The sequence below is a fragment of the Octodon degus genome, unplaced genomic scaffold, assembly GCF_000260255.1.
Source record: "Octodon degus isolate 3935 unplaced genomic scaffold, OctDeg1.0 scaffold00003, whole genome shotgun sequence".
NCBI classification, from domain to species: domain Eukaryota; kingdom Metazoa; phylum Chordata; class Mammalia; order Rodentia; family Octodontidae; genus Octodon; species Octodon degus.
In genome coordinates, this window is record NW_004524579.1 from 7,626,898 (window position 1) to 7,646,057 (window position 19,160).

Consider the following 19,160-nt stretch of genomic DNA (forward strand, 5'->3'; position numbering starts at 1 on the left):
AATATTTATTTATTTTGTGTGTGTGGCCAGCTCAACCCACCAGGGGGCGAGGCTGGCTGGCATGTGGTGCTGGGGGATTGAACCGTGGTTCCTGTGCTAAGCTTGTTGTAAGTAGGTGCTTTAGACCACTGAGCCATCTCACCAGCCCCCTATTACAATTTTCTTACTCAAGTAATAAGTACATTAATTTTTTTGAAGCTCACGCAAAATACCAGTAATGTAACCCTAAACATTTTTTTTTTTTTTTTTTGACAGAAACGGGGAATGAACTCAGGCCCTTGTGCTTGCCAGGGAAGCGCTTATTCCACTGAGTCATCTCCCCTGCCCCTAAACATCCTTTAAACAATGATCTTACAACCAGGCATGGTGGAGTACGCCTCTAATGCCAGTCATTTGGGAGGCTGAGGCAGGAGGATTGCTGTGAGTTCACGGCCAGTCTAGGCTACAAAGGGAGCTCTAAGCCAGACTGAACTGCAACATCGTTACAAAACACAAAAAAATGGCTGGGAGGTAGTTTGGTGGTCTAAGCACCTGTCTGGCAAGCACAAGGATCAGATTTGATTCCCAAACCTCATGCCAAGCCAGCCCAAGAACCCCAGGCATTATGTGCCAGCCACCGAGGCCAGGTGTGGTGGCGCACACCTGTGGTACCAGCAATGGGGAGCCTGAGACAGAGGATCACTATGAGTCTGAGCTGCATAGCAAAACCCTGTACTGAATAAATACATACACATATAGATGAGTGAATGATTTAAAAAAAAAAAACAAAACACATAATTATGAAGCTAAACTCACAGGACATTACAAAATAACATTTCAGTTAAGTATCAAAGCTAAATCAATCTGAGGCTACACTCCAACAACTGGGAGACCATTTCATTTGGATACTCAAAGAACATAAACAGAAAGGGTAAAATTTTAGAAAGGTGTAATGCCTAGTGTCTAAGAGTTAGTAAGTTAATACTGACTGAAATACTAACAGAATTTTACAAATTTAATTATATCCGCAGATTATTTTTAATGGTATGAGTAGAAAGTACCATTCTGTGAGATCTCAAGAAAGCATTACTGGCAGCTGAAGCTACATGCATCGTATCAACTTGTATATTAACATTAGCAGATTCTTTATTTGAAGACTGAGGGATTACATTATGAACATGTTTTCACACTATTTTATATGAATATTCCTAATTTCATAGTTTATGCTTGTCTTGTGAATGAAAACAAAAAAAACCCTTTACTAAAAATGATGTAAACATTTTAAATGTAATTAACAATATAATTCATCTTTAGCCCAACTTACCGTATTGGTATTTTCCACATCCACAAAGACGAGCATATTGTCTCCTTTGCCTTCTTCATCTTCAAGTGAATTACTTCTGCAGACAGTGGCCCTGACATTCAAAGACCGGCTAGTACAAATAACTGCAGTGTGTCTTAGTATTCTATGTCTGAAGAAGTAAAAAACAAAACAAAATTTTAAGAGCTTCTATCTGTAATTCCAAATAAAGATTTTTGGAACTAATACTCTCGGGAACATTTATACCCTAGAAAACTTAACAATACAATAAAAATTATGCTGCTAGCCTCACTGGTCAATTCTTTACTCTCAATATGGAAGGAAATTATTAATCTCCTTGACACTAGGCTTTCCCCTGCTCATCAAACTCATCTGTATGATGCCTGGAAATAATCTCCACATTGTATGTTATAATCTCCTGATAGTGTACTATGGCCCCAAAGCCTCATATTTGGAAAAGCAGCTGGAATACGGGCAGTGTGGCTGGCCAGAGGCAGGGTCTGGTAGGAGATGGGAGACTAGGGCAGAGGTCAGGAAGGGTCTCTCCCTCCCTGCTCTTTGTTCTCTGTCCTGGACACCATGAGCTAAGCAGCTTTCCGCTGCTTAGACCTTTCCCTCATGTTGTTGTTATGTTTAAGCCTATAGAGCATGGGCTGGAACCTCTGAGAGATGAACCAAAATAACCGTCTGCTCCTTTAAATTGAGGGTGTCAGGTACTACTACATTCCAGTGATGAGAAAAGGACTGAGACATTGTGGTTCTGAACTTACTGAATAACTACCAAAGCAATCCAAAGTTCTTCGCCATCCCACTTTACATTTTGAAGGATTATTCCCCTTTCATTATTTCATGCAAAGTTTATACTCTGCTGAACTATATCACTTTACAGTCTCTAACGTATAAATCTTTGTTCATGTATAGATACTCCCGCCTGAAATGCCCAAATCCTACCCACTTGATATTCAATTCTTGAAATCTTTGTCTTTTATTTTTCATTAAGTTTACTAGTACAATTGAGATATACATAATGATGACATTCACCAGAGGATATTTGTACCTGTACGCAACACACCTTGATTCCTTTTTTCTCATTTTCCTCCCCTCCTTTCAACTCCCCTTCCCCTCCTTATTTACAAAGTTTTGTTTCCATTTCATCTTTCTTTGTAAGCTCATTTCACCATGAATGCACTCCAAAAACCTTCTACAAAGCTTTTCTTGACTACTGTGGCTAGAGTACTCCCTCCATCATCCTAAGGAAAATGAGCAGTTAGGACCTAGAATGCACTCATACTTACATACTGTTGCATTTTCTACTTCACAGTAAGTTTTGTAAGATATTTAAATATTTTCTTAAACAAAATACAGTACCTAAATTTAACTGCCTTGATATCCAAGTTGTGAAATCTTTACTGTCTTTGAAAGTTAATTGCATTAAAAACATTCACTGACCACCTTGGCTACCGTGCTCCCTATTATTTTAAAGAAAATTAACATTTACTGGGGACCTAAAAAGTAACCAATACTTAAAAATAATCCCATTTTTGTTCTCACAGGAAGTTTTACAAGACACTTAGGTATTCCACTGAATAAATGCAGTACCATTCTAGTTAATTCTGTAAAAACACCACCATCATCGCAAATATTCTGCTGTGCAGTACACAGGTCTGATTCTGATGAGCCAGTTCTGATTTTTTTCAATGACCACCTGTTAATAACATTAAACATCTGTTCTAAAGATACTGTACATAGATGGAGTGGGCCAGGGTGGCTAAGAAGAGAAAAAATGATTTTCTTACTAAACATAACTGTAAGCAGGCTGGTTCACATACAAATAGAAGAGTATTTTATCAACAACTTATATAACAACTTTTACTACAGTACTTTCATATCAAAAATTATGAAGTTTACAAATGGAAGCAACTAAAAAATTTAGTGTAAAAATTTTACCTACTTCAACTTTAGTGCATATTTGGGACAAGTTTAGACATATATACTACATAATTTAGGACAGGAAATTTCTTGATGAATAATGAATATTTACAAATATCAAAATGTTTAAATATATGTATGTAAATTAAAGCACAGAGCTTAAATAAAGAAGTTTACAATACTCACCGTATTTTAGGCTGCTGTTTAACACTTTCATAGTAAAATAAAAAGTTAATTTCATGGACACCTTCTTCATCTGGTCCACGTAACCACATTGGGAGCTGGACTGATGCTCCAGGCAGAAGAACAGCGTCAGGAAGAGGAACAGGAATCACCTCCGGCTGACTTCCTATGCCAATGCCAAAGTCTACAGAAGAAGCTGATGATGTGAATGCTGTACACACAGAGGTAGAGTCTGTCACAACAGTCTTGTAAGCACTGCAGTGTTCAGAGGCCGAGGGACTCAGTGGTGTTAGAACAGCAGTATTACCACCAAAAGTAAAGAATTCAGGACGTTTAGAAACAACCTTCAATCCAGTAAGAGGACATTTGCTGACATTGGCAAATTCTACATATGCTTTTTGGATTTCTCCGCAAAGGAGCCCTGTAGGAAAATGTATAAAGAACACCTGCATTGGAGGGAAAAAATATTATTACATTGTCTGTTAAAAATTCTGAACCACTAATGAGTAACACTTTAAGATGCTTTTCTTTCCTAAAGATGTATGTTTCATTACTTCTCTTTGATGTAAGTACATAGCAAAGAACTATTTTAGAAAAACAAGACAAAGAGATCAATGTTACTATGCCAGTCAGAGTCTGAGTTATGAATTAAAGGTATATTAGTAGCAACAAGAGGGTTAGCATGTTAAAACTTTCACAACTTTGTAGCTTATGACTTAGAAAAGTTACATGTAATTTAACATGGCTATGTGAATTACATGATCAGTTTAATAATTCTTGTCACTGTCAACATAAAAAATAGCTCAAGTATTTATACTTATCATTAAGATGAAAAGATATCCATCCCACGGTTCCTAAGCAAGTAGATCACAGAGATCTATGATCCCATATCCAGAATTTTAAAGTCCAAAAGCCTCCAACCTCATACTTTTGAGGGTAAAACCTGACCTAAGTAATGGGAGGCCTTTTATCTATGGACTAATAAGTAAATACATATTGCATTTACACTACTTAAAAATACTTAAGATTCTTACTATGAAGAAACCGAAAGCAGAACATGAACACTTATGAATACTGCTTAATGCATGAAAAGATAAAATGAAATTATTGGAAATTCATCTGTGTAAGATTCATAAAGAAGGTCTCTGGTCCTAAAGCCATACCTTCAAAGAAAAAAAAAAAATAGATAAATGCATACTCATATGTTTAAATTAAAAATTAAAGTAATATTAGGTCATGGATCCACTGATTCTGTATTGACTTTATAAGCTTATTTGTTCAATCAACCAAACACCAACTGTTATTATGTAGAATAAGTGGCCCTCTGCTCTAAAATATTCTCTTGAAAAAGAATTGGATACAGAGCAATGATTGGTTTTTAAAGCTATGATTATGAAAGAAAAATAAATACAGAATAAGTAATATACAAATAAAGTGAAAGTAGATTTAAAGGCTGTTGAGTTCAGTAGTTTAAAATCAAAGCCATCATTTACTGCCACTTTCCTTGTACTACACACATAAAAATTTCCAAGAGCAGATAATTAGGGATGAGGATTAAATAACCTAAAGGTAAGCCTCTATCCACAATACTGTTGTCTGAGAAACACTACATTTAACAACCAGTTATACATTTAACAATCTTAATAACTGAAGAACAACTAAATGATGTGACTAAATGGTGTGACTAAGTGAAAATTATAAACCATCAGGTTTTAAAATGCCTGGTTTTGATATCATTTTCTAATTTACTTCGACAACTTCAACCACAGTGATAAGGTCATTCCCTTTTAAATGCTGTCACAAGCTCATATATGTATTTCCAAACAAATATTTACTAACTATCTCTAAGCTTGTAAGAGGGACTAGCCCTAAATCTGAAATCTAATACATTTCATATTCAACCATTTTAGTCTTAACTACTTAGAATTATTACTGGGCGAACTTGGACAGCTTGGACAAAATTTCATGAAAAAGGAGAAAAATTAAACATCGTAAGAGGTGCTTAACTTAGAAAAAAAAAAAAAAGCCAAACATATGGTACTGACACAGAAATTACATATTATCAAATACCCTAAATAAAATATAAAAACAAATAGACCTGGGTACTTTTAAGACATTAGTAAAAAGAAAGAAGAAACTAGGAAACAGAAGCATGGGGAAGTGAGCTGCCCATTCCTTGCTAACAGGATGGGGCTGAAAACAGTCTGAGCCCCTGTTGGTGATGACAGTGACTTGTAGGGATGATGAGCAGTGGAGCTGTGGCCCGAAGCCCACTTGTTTATTGCAAACTGGCAATACTGCAAGTAAACCTGAGCACTGAGGGTGTACTTTAGAAAACTGACGTATAGCCAGGAGTGGTGGTGCACACCTGTAATCCCAGTGCTTGGGAGGCTAAGGGAGGAGGATTGCCTTAAGTTTGACACCAGCCTGGGCTATACAGTGAGTTCAAAGAGAGCCTGGGCTACGTAGTGAGACCGTCTTCAAAACAACAAAAGACAAAAAGTAAAATAATGCATGCGTTAACATCTTTTGTCTTAAAAGACAAGTAATGGGTACCATAGGTCCATCACTCACTGTCCTGTATCTTATTCCACTGAGCCATCTCCCTGGACCCCAGAAAAGTGTATTTCTTCAATTGAAAACACAAAGACATTAAAAAAAGTAAAGCCAGGGTGTAGTGTGACTTAGTACTATAACCCCTGTTTATCACAAGTTAGGCCATAGGTTGTTTGACAGTACCAAGAAAACTAAAATAAAATGTACAACTTCTGACTATGGAAGACAGTAAAAAACAAAATGTAGAAAAAGCAACACATTATCATCAGACATGATATCATAAAAATTCACTGTAACAAGATGAAAGACAACATATCAAAGTTAACACATACAGAAAATATTTATCAACCAAAAACCAGCACTGAGGTTTGCCCAAAAGAACTCATTTTGAGTGAAACCTGCTAATCAGGTATCACTTTCAAAGGTATCATGTGCAATTCTGGCATATCAAAAGCACTTCTTTCTAAAGGCTTAAAATAGAAACGTTTTGTACTAAATTCTCTGAAGCTGAGTCATTCTCCTTTGCTGAGATTTAGTTTTGTCATACTTTAGTTTCTGTAAGATATTCCAATGTCTGTCAATGACAATATTTTATCTTTTGCAGTTATACTATTTAACATCTTCCTTCATTTTTGTTACTTGAGGTTTTTTTATTAGAGGTTTGCTGCTGTTGTCCCTGTGCTGGGGATGGAACCCAGGGCAACCCACAAGCTAAACAATGCTCTCTCTACCACCCAGCTATTTCCCCAGTCCCAAATCACCTAACATCTTTCACAGCAATGCAATTTAAACCCATATAAAGGATATAGTGAGATGAGAGTGAGGGAATATTGCTTTTTATTCATATACTTCTATACTGCTTAAAATTTTGTTTTGTTTTTTAAGAAAGGATCTCACTATGTAGTAGTTAAGCCAGCAAGACTCAATAGGTAGGCCACACTGGCCTCAAACTCATGATCTTCCTCGTGCTTCAGGCTCCTGAGTACTGCGATTACAGGCTTACCATGCCCACTGCCTAAAGTTTTTATAAGCATTTATTCACATGCGATGTTTAAAAAGTATTTTTTACAAAAAAGCTATAGGGCCAGCCAGATAGCTCACTGGACTAAATCGCCTGCTTAGACAGAGCTCAGTGGCCAGGGTTTGATTCCTTAGGTGCTGGGCCTGGGCCGGCCCCACCCCCGGGGTATGCTGAGACTGTGACTAAGGCTCAATCTCAGTGCTTGGGAGGCTGACTACAAGAGAATCACTACTATGAGTCTGGATCTACGTAGTGAGACTCTGTAGTCCCTGTATCAAATACACTTAAAAAAAAAAAAAGCTATTTACACATGTCCCTACAGGGCTTGTCCCTGCACCAGGCTCTATCTGCTCTGTCCATCACTGTGCTCTCCCTAAGCACTATTATTTATTTGCTACCTGTGACATGTCAAAATGGTTCTCAAAAGCTTATCAGTGTGACACACTCAGAAGCTGTTGCTGTTTATATTTTAAAAACAGGATATATGTAAATGTAACTAACTTCTTAATAAATTTGAAAATTGTACACAAAAAAAAAGAGCTATAGGGCTGGTGAGATGGCTCAGTGGTCTAAAGCACCTACTTAGAACAAACTTAGCAAAGCATCAGGGACCGCGGTTCGATCCCCCAGCACCACATGCCAGCCAGCCCCGCCCCCTGGTGGGCTGAGCTGGCCACACACACCTCTCTCTCTCTCTCTCTCTCTCTCTCTCTCTCTCTCTCTCTCTCTCATAAATAAATAAATAAATAAAATTAAAAAAAAAAGAGCTATACATTTTAATAAAGTGTTCTATTCTGAGGGCTATGTTTATGACTTCATGCTTATTTGCATAACTATGCTTATTTGCATAACTACCCAGCATTCAGGGTAGATCCATCTAATGTTAGCTTAATAATTTAAAACCATGGTAATATCCATGACCACAAATGCTAATTAATTTAAATATCTCATTATGTAGATACATTTTATTAAGTCCATGAAATTTTAAGTAAGCAGTGAAATACCTCCAATAGTGGCATTTCTTCAGTGATTATAGGATCTAATCGTCGATCTGGACCATATGTAATAGACATTTTCTCTTCTTTTGTGTTGTTAAGTCGAGGACCTTGAATTTCTAAATCCTGCCTCCCTCGGACTGACATACTCAAAGAATGTTTTCCTGAAATTAAAAAAAAAAAAAAAAATCAGTGTCCTAAAATGACATGGTATGTGCTGACATTAACTTGAATATATGAACATTTTTAACTTTCAAATGATTGCTAGAAAAATTATACACAATTACAGAATAAGATTAATAAAAAGGTATATTTAATGCTACATTGATACTATATGGTATGCTACTTAAATTCTTTTTTGTTTTGTGTTACCCATATGGAGTCTGTATGTCACTGAGCAGAAATTTCTTCAAATTCTATTTTATAATCCATAATGCTAAATAAACAAAGGACCTGAGAGAACAGCCATCTTGGACCCAATATTTGACATGGGCCATAAGAAGAGAGAAAGACAGACATAAATGAAAGAAATTTAAAAACAGAGAACCAGGGGCCGGGGAGAGAGCTCAGTAGAATAAGTGCTTGCCTGGCAAGTGCAAGAGCCTGAGTTCAATCCCTGGTTCCAAGGGGATAAATAAATAAATGCCTTAAAAAAAAAAAAAAAAAAAAAAAGAACCCATCAATTTTTATTGTTATTCATATTTAAATACATATACTAATTTGAAATATTTCTAGATTACATATAAGCACATTTTTAAGACAATAAACAGAAAATTAAGGACAGTATAGACAACTTCAATATACTAAACATTCACCATGAGACTTTTCTCAAAGGCTTCCACACAGTACTTGTATGTGTGAAAAAACACTTCTATAAACCCCACCCTTCCTGCAGGACTATTCAAAGTCCAAACCATGTTGAAAGTCATTTGTCAGTTTTAGACTACATATCTAATGTAGCATTTCCCACCCTCTATTTGACGCAGATCCAACTACTCTAAAACTCATAAAATGGGACTAGTTTTAACAATTCATGGCCTCCTCCCATCACAGTTATAGAACAATATATAAATTATTATCTTAATGGAAATATTTGAAACATCAACTAAAACAATTTGCTGTATTTTATCCATAAAGATAACTCTATAGTACTAGATTAAGATACTATTAATGTACAGGTGGGAAAAGAGCTTCGAACAGTTCTTAACACATTGTGATCTTTAAATTAGAAGGATTATTTATAAATGAACCTTCTCCGGCACTTGTCAAATAAGAAATACAGTACCAATTGTAGATTCCACACTCAATTTTAAAGCAAATATTTTGCTTATAATTTTAAATTTTTAAAAATTCATTACATTTCTTTTTTAAAAATTCTGTATTATATTAGATATGCAGGGAGTAGAAATGTTCAACTAAGAACTAAAAAGATGAAGCTTTGCAAAAGTTCCAGATACACCAACATTACCAAGCAGCTTTGGGAGTGCTCAGCTTATCTAGTAATGACTAGTCAGCCTAATTTGCTGCACACTAAGATAAGTCGGTTAAACAAAGGACTGGAAGTAGAGGGTTTTATAATAAACTTCCTCCACAGCTTACCAAACTCAAGTAGTTACATACTACTACAAAGCAATAAACATGTGACCTTGAAGTATTCCCTAAATTAAAGAAAAAATAAACTGTATTTAACGTGTACCTCATAATTTCACTCTTCAAAAACTTTGCAAAACGTATTGCATAGTGTATCAAGATAGCAGTTTACCACTAAAACCTTAGTCTCTTTTAGGATAGCAGAATCTCAAGTGTTTAACAACCAATGATGGGGCCAAGGAGATGGCTCAGTAGAAAAAGTGCTTCACTTAGCAAGTGCAAGGGCCTGAGTCCAATCCCCGGTCCTGAAAAAAAAAAAAAAAAAAACCACAACCGATGGTGTGGAAAATAGTGGTTGTTAATTTCTCCCATGTTTTATAAAAAAATAATTGTTTAAAAAAAGGGGGGGGGCGGGGAGATGGCTCAGTAGGATAAGTGGTTGACTGGCAAACGCAAGGATCTGAGTTCAATCCCCGGTTCTGGGAAAAAAAAAAAAAAAAACAGTATGTTGAAGTGCTTTCTTGGAAGCACACATTTCAATGGTTAGAATTTACTAAATTTGGATAACAAATGAAAAATCAGAGCTGAGCCTATCAATTACCAAAAGAAAGTACATCAAGTGGGAATAATTTTTTTTTTTTTATTTTTAAAGCCATAGCACAGGTTTAAAATAATCTAAATGAGTCATTCTTACAACTGCCTAAACATCAATCTAAAGGTACATTTGGAAAATATGTCATTTATTTTATTCTCTTGAATAAGAATTTCTAATTCTTTAGCAATGCTACAGCTTTACCTGCATGACATCCAGGAAGAGCACCAATACCATCCATGGTCAGGGACCCCTGAACGGTGCCAAGATTATAAACAACTCCCAAAACATGCAGCTCCCCTATGTGATGGGGAAAGAGCTTTAGTCTTGCCTGTGGAGATATTTAGATCAATTATACATTCATAATATTTTTAACAGTATAGTACCTAAAATTTGTAGTGTCATAGAAAGCCTCTAAATTCAACAACTATAGAATTAGATCCACAATAATGCTTTTAATAAAAATCAATGGGGGCTTGTCAGTTAGTTCACTTGATTAAAGTGCATGCTTCAATCGGGAACATAGTTCAATTCCCACCTCCACATGCCGTACAAGATGCGCCTTAAGGCAACCTGAGCCAGCCAAAAAAATAAAATAAAATAAAACAAAAAATAATAATAATCAAAATATTCCATTTAACCAAATGTCATGTGAAATTATCACAATGACACCAAGTAGAAAGTGAAAAGGCTTTGCCAGGCTTCTTAGAAATTAAATCAAAGGCTATAACTAACCTACTTTTCTACCAATTGTTTCAGAGTAATTCTAGTTTTCTAATCTCCCCAACTATAGCTATTAAAGGAAAAGACCAGGGGTATAGCTCAGCAGCGCCAGCCTCGCAAGTAAGTGTGAGGTCTTCAGTTTGATTCCCAGTACCAAAAAATAAAGGAAAATAAACTTTTTTTTTTTTTTTTTTGCGGAACTGGGGATTGAATTCAGACCCCTGCACTTGCCAGGGAAGCGCTTATTCTACTGAGCCATCTCCCCGGCCCCATGAAAAGAAACTTAAAGGAACTGAAAAAATTAAGTCTTTTTTCTACTATTTATTTTTAGAAAGGTCTAAGATTTAAAAAAAAAAAAAAAAAAAGAAGAAGATAACAATTACCACTTTAGATTCTTCACTGTTAAGTAAGAATTCTGAAATAACTTCAGTTCCAATCATTTCAGGTTCACCTGTAACCTAAAACATAAAGTTACTTTTAAAACCACACATTCGAGGGGCCAGGGAAATGGCTCAGTAGAATACGCTTGACTGGCAAATGCAAGGATCTGAGTTCAATCCCCGGTTCCGAAAACAAACAAACAAAAAAACAAAACAAAACACATTCGAATAAATAAAATCTAATTATCTAATGATCACTGACATGCTTGTGTGCAATACTTAAAAACAAGAACACTGCGGGGGGGGGGGGGACTACCTGCTCGGCGCCCACCTCCTGGGACAGGAGCTTTCTTTCTCTCAATAAATATATTCTGCTCATAACCTCCGTTCCTAAAATTCATTCTTTGGTTTTAGAGAACATGAACTCATGCAGGTCAGGTCCAGAAATCATTTTTCTCTATGTCATTTGGAGGTTCCCTGTATTGTTTGGAGGTCACCCACTCGAGAGCAGTTTTTCTCCCTGTATCATTTTGGAGTTTCCCACCGAGATCATTGGACGGAGGTATGAGTTTGCTTTTCTTTCATAAATTCTGAATTGGGACTTGCTTAGGTAATAAATTTTTATGTTTCAAATGTTAATATGTCTTTGCCCATTGCTCATAATTGTTCATGCTTTCCCTCCGCTTGCTACGTGACTCGCTTTCCCATTTGATACTGGATTTAATCAATTTTACCTGAGCAATGGTGCTTGTAATCTCATTGGTTGACCATAGTTTTGTCCCACCTCATGTCCAACTAAGCAGTTCCCATGTCTTCTCCACCACCTTAGAACCGCCTCACCACATGGTTTCCTCTATAAAAGTCCTAGCAAGAGACAACTTCCAAGGGGGAACTACCCGCTCGGCCTTCCTCCTGTCCCTCTCTCGAGACAGGAGCTTTCTTTCTCTCAATAAATATATTCTGCTCATTAAAAAAACAAACAAACAAACAAACAAAAAACCCAAGAACACTAATTAAAGTTAAGGTTTATACTAGATTCTAACTGCGGTTAATTTCTACACGGTTCATTTCTTCCACATTTAGAGTGCAGGCATGCTACGGTAGGTTTCATTTTTTTTTGAGATTAGGGCCTCACTCTGCAGTTCAGGCCGACCTTGCATTATTCACTACAGAGTGCACGATGGTTCCAAACTCGCAGCAACCTCACTGCCTCAGCCTCCCAAGCACGGTTACAGGTGTGAGCCACCATGCCCAGTTAACTTATTTCTGTCATAATCAGGCAAATAATAAAAAATTATTTGTTCAAGTCATTCCTGTTCCAATATAACTATCTTAAATATATACAGGATTTACTGTAGACATACATATGAAAAGAACTTTATATGCATATAGACTGAGACAACTCACAAAATGGAAAACACAACTTCAAGTTAAAAAAAATTTTTAAAAAAAGAACTTCAATTTCACTAAAAGTCAATGAAATGAAAAATAAAATAGATCATTTTTTACTTATCAGATCTACATTTTGTAAACAATACTTGATGTTATAAAGACACTCAATCCCATATACTACAAATAAGAAGCTCATTGATATGATTTTTCTGTGAAACCAACAGAAGATTAAAATACTTATTACCTAAAATTTCGTAATTCCATTCCTTGGAACTTTTCCTTCAAAAATAATCTGAATGCTACAAAGCCATACACAAAAAAAATACTCAGCACATGTACTGTGAGGTGCAGCTCAGAGGCAGGCGTGCTTGATCCGCATTAACAAGGCCCTGGGTTGTTCTGACTCCTACACTGGCAGGGCAGGTACGGTGACACACACCTGTAATATCAGCATTTAGGAGGCTGAGACAGGAGGACTGCTATGAGTTCTGGTACAGCTTGGGCTACAGAATAAGTTGAAGGCCAGGATAGACTATATAGTAAAACCCTATCTCAAAGAAAACCAAAAAAGTAAAAAAAAATTGGGACCCCCCCCAAAAAAAAAAAAAATCACATAAATTATAGTTCTACTAAACAAATGGAAACCTCCAAAAGACTACTAGTGATGGAATAAACAGCTTATGAGTCAGTCATATAAAGATTATATAAAAATAAAATATTAAGACATTCTACTGTCAGAGTATATTAAAGTACAATGAAAAAAAACATACAAAATGGGAATCTCAAACATGAGAGGAAAACATACAGATGAAATGAAAGACATGAAACAAAATGTTAAAGTGGTTATTTTTAAATACTGGGAAGATTTTGCATTCTGAATTTTCAAAATTAAGCACATATAAATCTTAAAACTATGGAAAAAATAAGCAAAAGATGAAGTACATCTCATTGAACAGAAGGAAAAATGTCATTACTTCATCTGTTAGGCTATTATTGAAATATGCTTATTGCAAATACCTTTTAATAACTTACTAGTTCTCTAACTTCTTCATTATCCATTCCATTGACATCTTTAGGTTGAAACTTCCAGAGCAATGATAAGTCAGTCAACAAAAGTGGAACCTTCAAAGGGTTTCTAAAAGCCACTTCCACTGTAATTGGTTCTATAAAAGAAAAGCCCACAATGAGTAACCTTAATAAACCTCACATATCACCCTAAGTATCAATACTACCCATATGTAGTTTTAGAGCTCTTCATTTCTGCCTAACATGTACTTACTTACCCACCTTATAATGGTCCATTTACTCAGATTTTGGTTTTAGAATCATCTCTTCTAAGACTTCCCCATTCTACAGAATGTCATGCCCTCATCTACACTGCCACAGCACAGTACATACACCTGCATTCGAAGTTCCACTACTCCGTTTTATAAATGTAGCTCAGTTAAATTATGGGTTCCATGGGCTGGGGAGATGGCTCAGTGGAATATGCACTTCCCTGGCAAGCGCAAGGGCCTGAGTTCAATCCCCGGTTCCAAAAAAAAAAAAAAAAAATTATGGGTTCCTCATTTATCTTTTCATCTCAGCCTCTAGTAATGTGTAGCAATTAGTAAATTATCATGAATGTGCTGTAAAATCAATCCCAAGAAAGCCATAAATAAAAACTTAAAGTATATCACCTTCTACAACTGCAAGTGGAAATCTGGAGTTATCTGAGTAACTATTCAAACAGTATTGTGTGGGATGGAAACCGGATGGAATAACTCCTTTGTTAACCACAGCCACAACTTGCTCCTCAAGCTCTCGCCACTGCTGAGAGGATTCAGAGTCATACTCTTGATCAAGACTTACATGAGTAGCTGCTTGCTTTTCACCTTTAAAAAGTCACACAAAAAATCAAAAGTAAATAAAAGTGTCATAAAATTAAATATCCATTTATGAAATTGCATGAAACAGTATTTTAAATAAGAATCAGAGGTATCCAAATATATTTACATGTACCTTTCATTCTATTTCCAATTCTCTGAGAAAAAAAAATCCTCTTATTAATTAGAACTTGCTTGGTAGCAATATTGATAATCAAAAAAAAAAAAAAAAAAAAAAAAAAAAAAAAAAAAAAACCCTGACACATTTCCTCTTGACTCTGAATATATTTCAAAAGCTTCCACAATTTTTATAGAAACTATTTCAAATTCATAAAAAGGCATGAAAAATAACACTTGTCTCCTGAAATTTAACAAATAGCAATTTCTATCACATGATCTTGAATATGAACATTATAGAAAGAGTTAATATCCACTCTGCAAATCTCCCCAAACTGATTACTCCTCTTAGCCACACTCATCCCTTCATTTCAGTGCTATTCTAAGGCTGAAGTCGATCATTCTCATACGTCTAGTTAGTCAGTTAGTTGGTTTAATTAGTTTTTTGAGACAAGGTCTTGACATATATATATATATATAGTTCAGGTTGGCCTTGAACTCATTATGCAGCCCAGCTTGGCCTCAAACTCATGGCGATCTTCCTAACTCAGCCCAAGTGCTGGGATTACAGCCATGCACCACAACACTAAGCCTCACCATATGTCTACTTTACCACATCAATATATAAGCAAAGGATAAAACTGATCTCAACCTTTTGAAATTCATATTGCAACCTGATAAATGTTTTCACTGTACATTATGTTTTATTATCCATACTGAAACAGGTACAACTGGTTCACTCATGTCCTGTAGCATAAATCCCTTAGAGGATTTATAGTAAAATGGATCAATTCATTTTGTGCTATTATAGAATGCTACTATACAATAATATATTTTAGTAACATAAAACTAGATTTCAAGGAAGATCAAGTTGAATATACTGAATACTAAGAAACACAGTTTACTTCTACATAAATTAAGAGACTGAAATATTTAAATTTTTAGTACAGTAGTGCCATCCCAGGGCTCAATCCTCAGGCGAAAAATTTTTTTAAAGGTTTGCAAGAGTGGAATAAAAGTACAACTATTCTATTTCTATGTACATGAAATTTCCATAAGAAGTTGTAAAAAACAACTTTTATCAAAAAAGATTTGGACACTACCAGTTATATAATCAAAAGACAGAAATCTTGCTATACGACATGTTAAGTAAAATATTTTATATGCACTGAATGAAAGCTCTTCTAAAACATTAAAAATGCTTACCAAAATTATGTAACAACATGAGCATTCTTATGTGTGAAAAACTCTTGTGATCATAATTGTTTTATATTTATTGTTTTTTGTTCTTAGTGCTGAAAGGAAAAATACTGAAGTAATAGTTATCCTCAGATAGCAGAACAACAGTAAGAGTTATAAAGTTATTTACTTTCAAATATTCAAACATACATCACTTTTTAAAAGAAAAAAGAAAACTTTAGAAAATGTAACCATTAGGTAACAACAAGGCAAATTAAAACTTCACTAACCATCTGCTGGTCTTCTATCATGCCCGAAGAAAACCCGTGTTGCTGAACTATTAATGTATGGCAAAGGAAGCTGTGGAAAAGGGCCATCTGGAGATAGCTGACTTACATTCTGGAGAAATACAAAAGCAAAAAAAAACTGTATTTAAGAAATTAATTTTCCTCGTATCTACGTAACATATCAAAAATGCACCAGGCAAGACTATCACATAATTATTAGTTTTCTTTAATCTACTGAATTCATATTACAACTGAGAACTTCGGGTACTATTTACTCTGCATCAAGAGAACTTTCCTAAGGTTATTCAACCAGTTATTCTCTTTAGTTTTTTTTTGTTGTTGTTGTTGTTCTTTCAGTTATTCTTTTTTTTTAGTTATTCTCTTTGGATGTTTCATTTCAAATGTTATTCTGCTATGCACTTTAGTCGCTATAACTCACTGTAGCAAACTTATTTGCCAAAATCCTAACCCACGCTGATTTCAAATTAATAAAGTCTAAAAGCACTCATTTTCTACATGATAGGTAACAACATTCACTATTCACAGGCCCTGGAGGAAAAGTTACCACTTCCTACTTTTTCCCAACAATGCCATGTATTTTTTGTTTTCCTACTAATTTTTCTACATTATACCATAACAGACCTATTTTCCACAGATGCATACTATGTCAGCTTTCTTAGGAAAGGAACGTATGTTTCCAAATAATGGTGAGAGATTTTTGCGAAACTGGTTGTGATCCTGTAAATCCTATAAATACAAAAAACACTCCAGAAAGCTTGTGGAATCTCTTTCTTTCCCCTTAACATTCCAAAAACAGCCGCAAAGGCTGGGAGTGTTGCTCAGTGGTAGAGTATTTGCCTAGCTCCACGAGGTCTGGGTTCAATCCCCATCATTAAGGCAATATCAAATTAAATACTGATATGTCAAAAGTTAACTGGAAGGGTCAATTCAACGAAGATATATGAACAAGCAACCTAGTCTTCCACAACTTTATTACAACTGATAATTACATATAACCTAATAAAGTAATTTTATTAAATTTCTTGGAGACAATAATAAATATACTTTTATGTTGAAAATAACCAAGTTTTAGACTCTACTCCTGAAAAGAAGTCTTTACCTTATAAACATAAAGATACTCTCTCAGGAAGGCCCCTTGTTGAGCAGCAGACTGCTTACTTTCATTGATTAGAATATGCCGAAAAGCAGACACGGCGTTGTCCAGCTGCCTGAGTGTGTAGGCCTGGCGCCCAATGGTGAAGTTAATATGATCCTCTGCAAGAGACCACCCCTTGCCTTTGTAAACTTGCATGGCCTGACAATAGCAGCGCAAAGCATGCTTTCTCTGCGGGGAAATGAAACAAAGCAGTAAGATACAAACTTGTCTTGGACTAGAAAAAAATACATACAGATACACATAATCAAGTGCTAACAAGTTCTTCTTAACCAAAATGAGATAAAGAAAATGAAACTAAGGCCAGTGAGACAGATCAGTGAACTAAAGTGTCTGCTTAGGCAAGCTTACACAAGCACAGGGACCACAGTTCAATCCCCAGCAACACATGCCATGACAGGGTGGGCTAAGCCAGTTTAAAAAAGAAAGCAAGAAAGAAGGATGGAAGGATGGAAAGATGGAAGGAAGGAAGGAAGGAAGGAAGGGAGGGAGGGAGAGAGGGAGGAAGGAAGGTAGGTAGGTGAAACTAACATGATAATCTCTTTGCAATTACACAAATATGGAGTATCTTTCAGATTAGGCTTCTTCAGCCACCCAAAGTGTGCATGTGTCATGCTTATAGGGCATAGCACGGACCCTCATGGAAGACTAGTACATAATGAAATTTACTCTTTATTTCTTTGCGCAACATATTAAAAAGGTCAACTCAGCAATTTTCAGTATCTAAAATGGACAGGTTTCATTAAATTATAATAAAAAGTTCTTAAAAGTACACCTAGGAACATAGTTTTTGTAAAATTTTTCCTACCACATTATAAAAACTTTAATCAAACCTTCTCCTCTTGCCTATGACTGAAACTACATATGCAATTTATGCGGCCATAAAATGTCAGTCAATAAAAGATTTGCATGATATTATGTCAAACATATTTTCCTATATTAAAAATTCAACCTATCAGCCCACCCATGCTACCCCTGCCTGCCTGCCAACCATCTCACTGGCCAGTGCTGTGACCATGAGGATGTCTCATGCCATTCATAGCAAGACTTTGCAGGGCTCTCTGCCAACATCAGGGGTCACTACAGCTTCCTCCACAAGGTGCCACCTGCAAGGATCAGAATATACCTTCCATTGTTGAGTGTATCTACCACAGAACTGAGAACACCGGATTAAAACCAACATGATACAGAAGAAAAGCATTCAGAATGGAAACTGTGGAATACCATAACCTATAAGTACTGCAATAAACCTGGAACAGTTATGGAATAAATGCCACCAATGTACAATGCTGCAGAGGCACAGGCCACTACATTCTTGCAGAGTTTCAAGCAATAGCATGTTTGACAAAAAAGACTGCTGGGGCGGAGGGGCATAAATTCAGATTGAAAATACATAGTAGAAGGGCCGGGGAGATGGCTCAGTGGAATAAGTGCTTCCCTGGGAAGCGCAAGGGCCTGAGTTCAATCCCCGGTTCTGAAAAAAAAAACCATAGGAGAGAAAAGCAAACCCACAGCAAAAGCACCGAAGTGGTTACTTAATAGAATGGGATGCAGCAAAGAAATGGCAAAAAAAAATGTCCCGTAATTTTATATCAAAATAAAGTTCACGGGGGGCGGGGGGGTCATTCTGTCCCTCTCCAGAACAGGAACTTTCTTTCCCCCAACAAATATATTCTGCTCAAAAAAAAAAAAAAAAGTTCCAAAGGGAAAGCCCCAGGTCTCAATCAGTCACAGGTGATGATGGGCTTGGCATTTCCAGCTCTGGATCTAGACTCACCACGTATCAGGTACAAAACACTCTGCTATCACTGCCTAATTGCAAAATGGTTACTCTGAAGATGCTGTAATAAAGGATTAAGTGATTTTATTTTTTTTTT

At 36.0% G+C, this 19,160-nt stretch overlaps 1 protein-coding gene across 6 annotated transcripts in view; it reads right to left on the reverse strand.

Moving 5' to 3' along the window:
* The window catches only part of Trappc8 (trafficking protein particle complex 8), a 93,419-nt gene that overhangs the window by 20,049 nt on the left and 54,210 nt on the right, over positions 1-19,160 (reverse strand). For all 6 annotated transcript variants that reach the window (XM_023714125.1, XM_004623556.2, XM_004623555.2 and 3 more), the window contains 9 exons: positions 17,230-17,454; positions 16,113-16,221; positions 14,341-14,535; positions 13,694-13,824; positions 11,273-11,347; positions 10,371-10,497; positions 7,994-8,148; positions 3,416-3,858; positions 1,304-1,451 (listed from right to left, as the gene is read on the reverse strand). In XM_023714125.1, the coding sequence (XP_023569893.1) occupies positions 1,304-1,451; positions 3,416-3,858; positions 7,994-8,148; positions 10,371-10,497; positions 11,273-11,347; positions 13,694-13,824; positions 14,341-14,535; positions 16,113-16,221; positions 17,230-17,454 (1,608 nt within the window). The remainder of the gene's footprint in view (positions 1-1,303; positions 1,452-3,415; positions 3,859-7,993; positions 8,149-10,370; positions 10,498-11,272; positions 11,348-13,693; positions 13,825-14,340; positions 14,536-16,112; positions 16,222-17,229; positions 17,455-19,160) is intronic.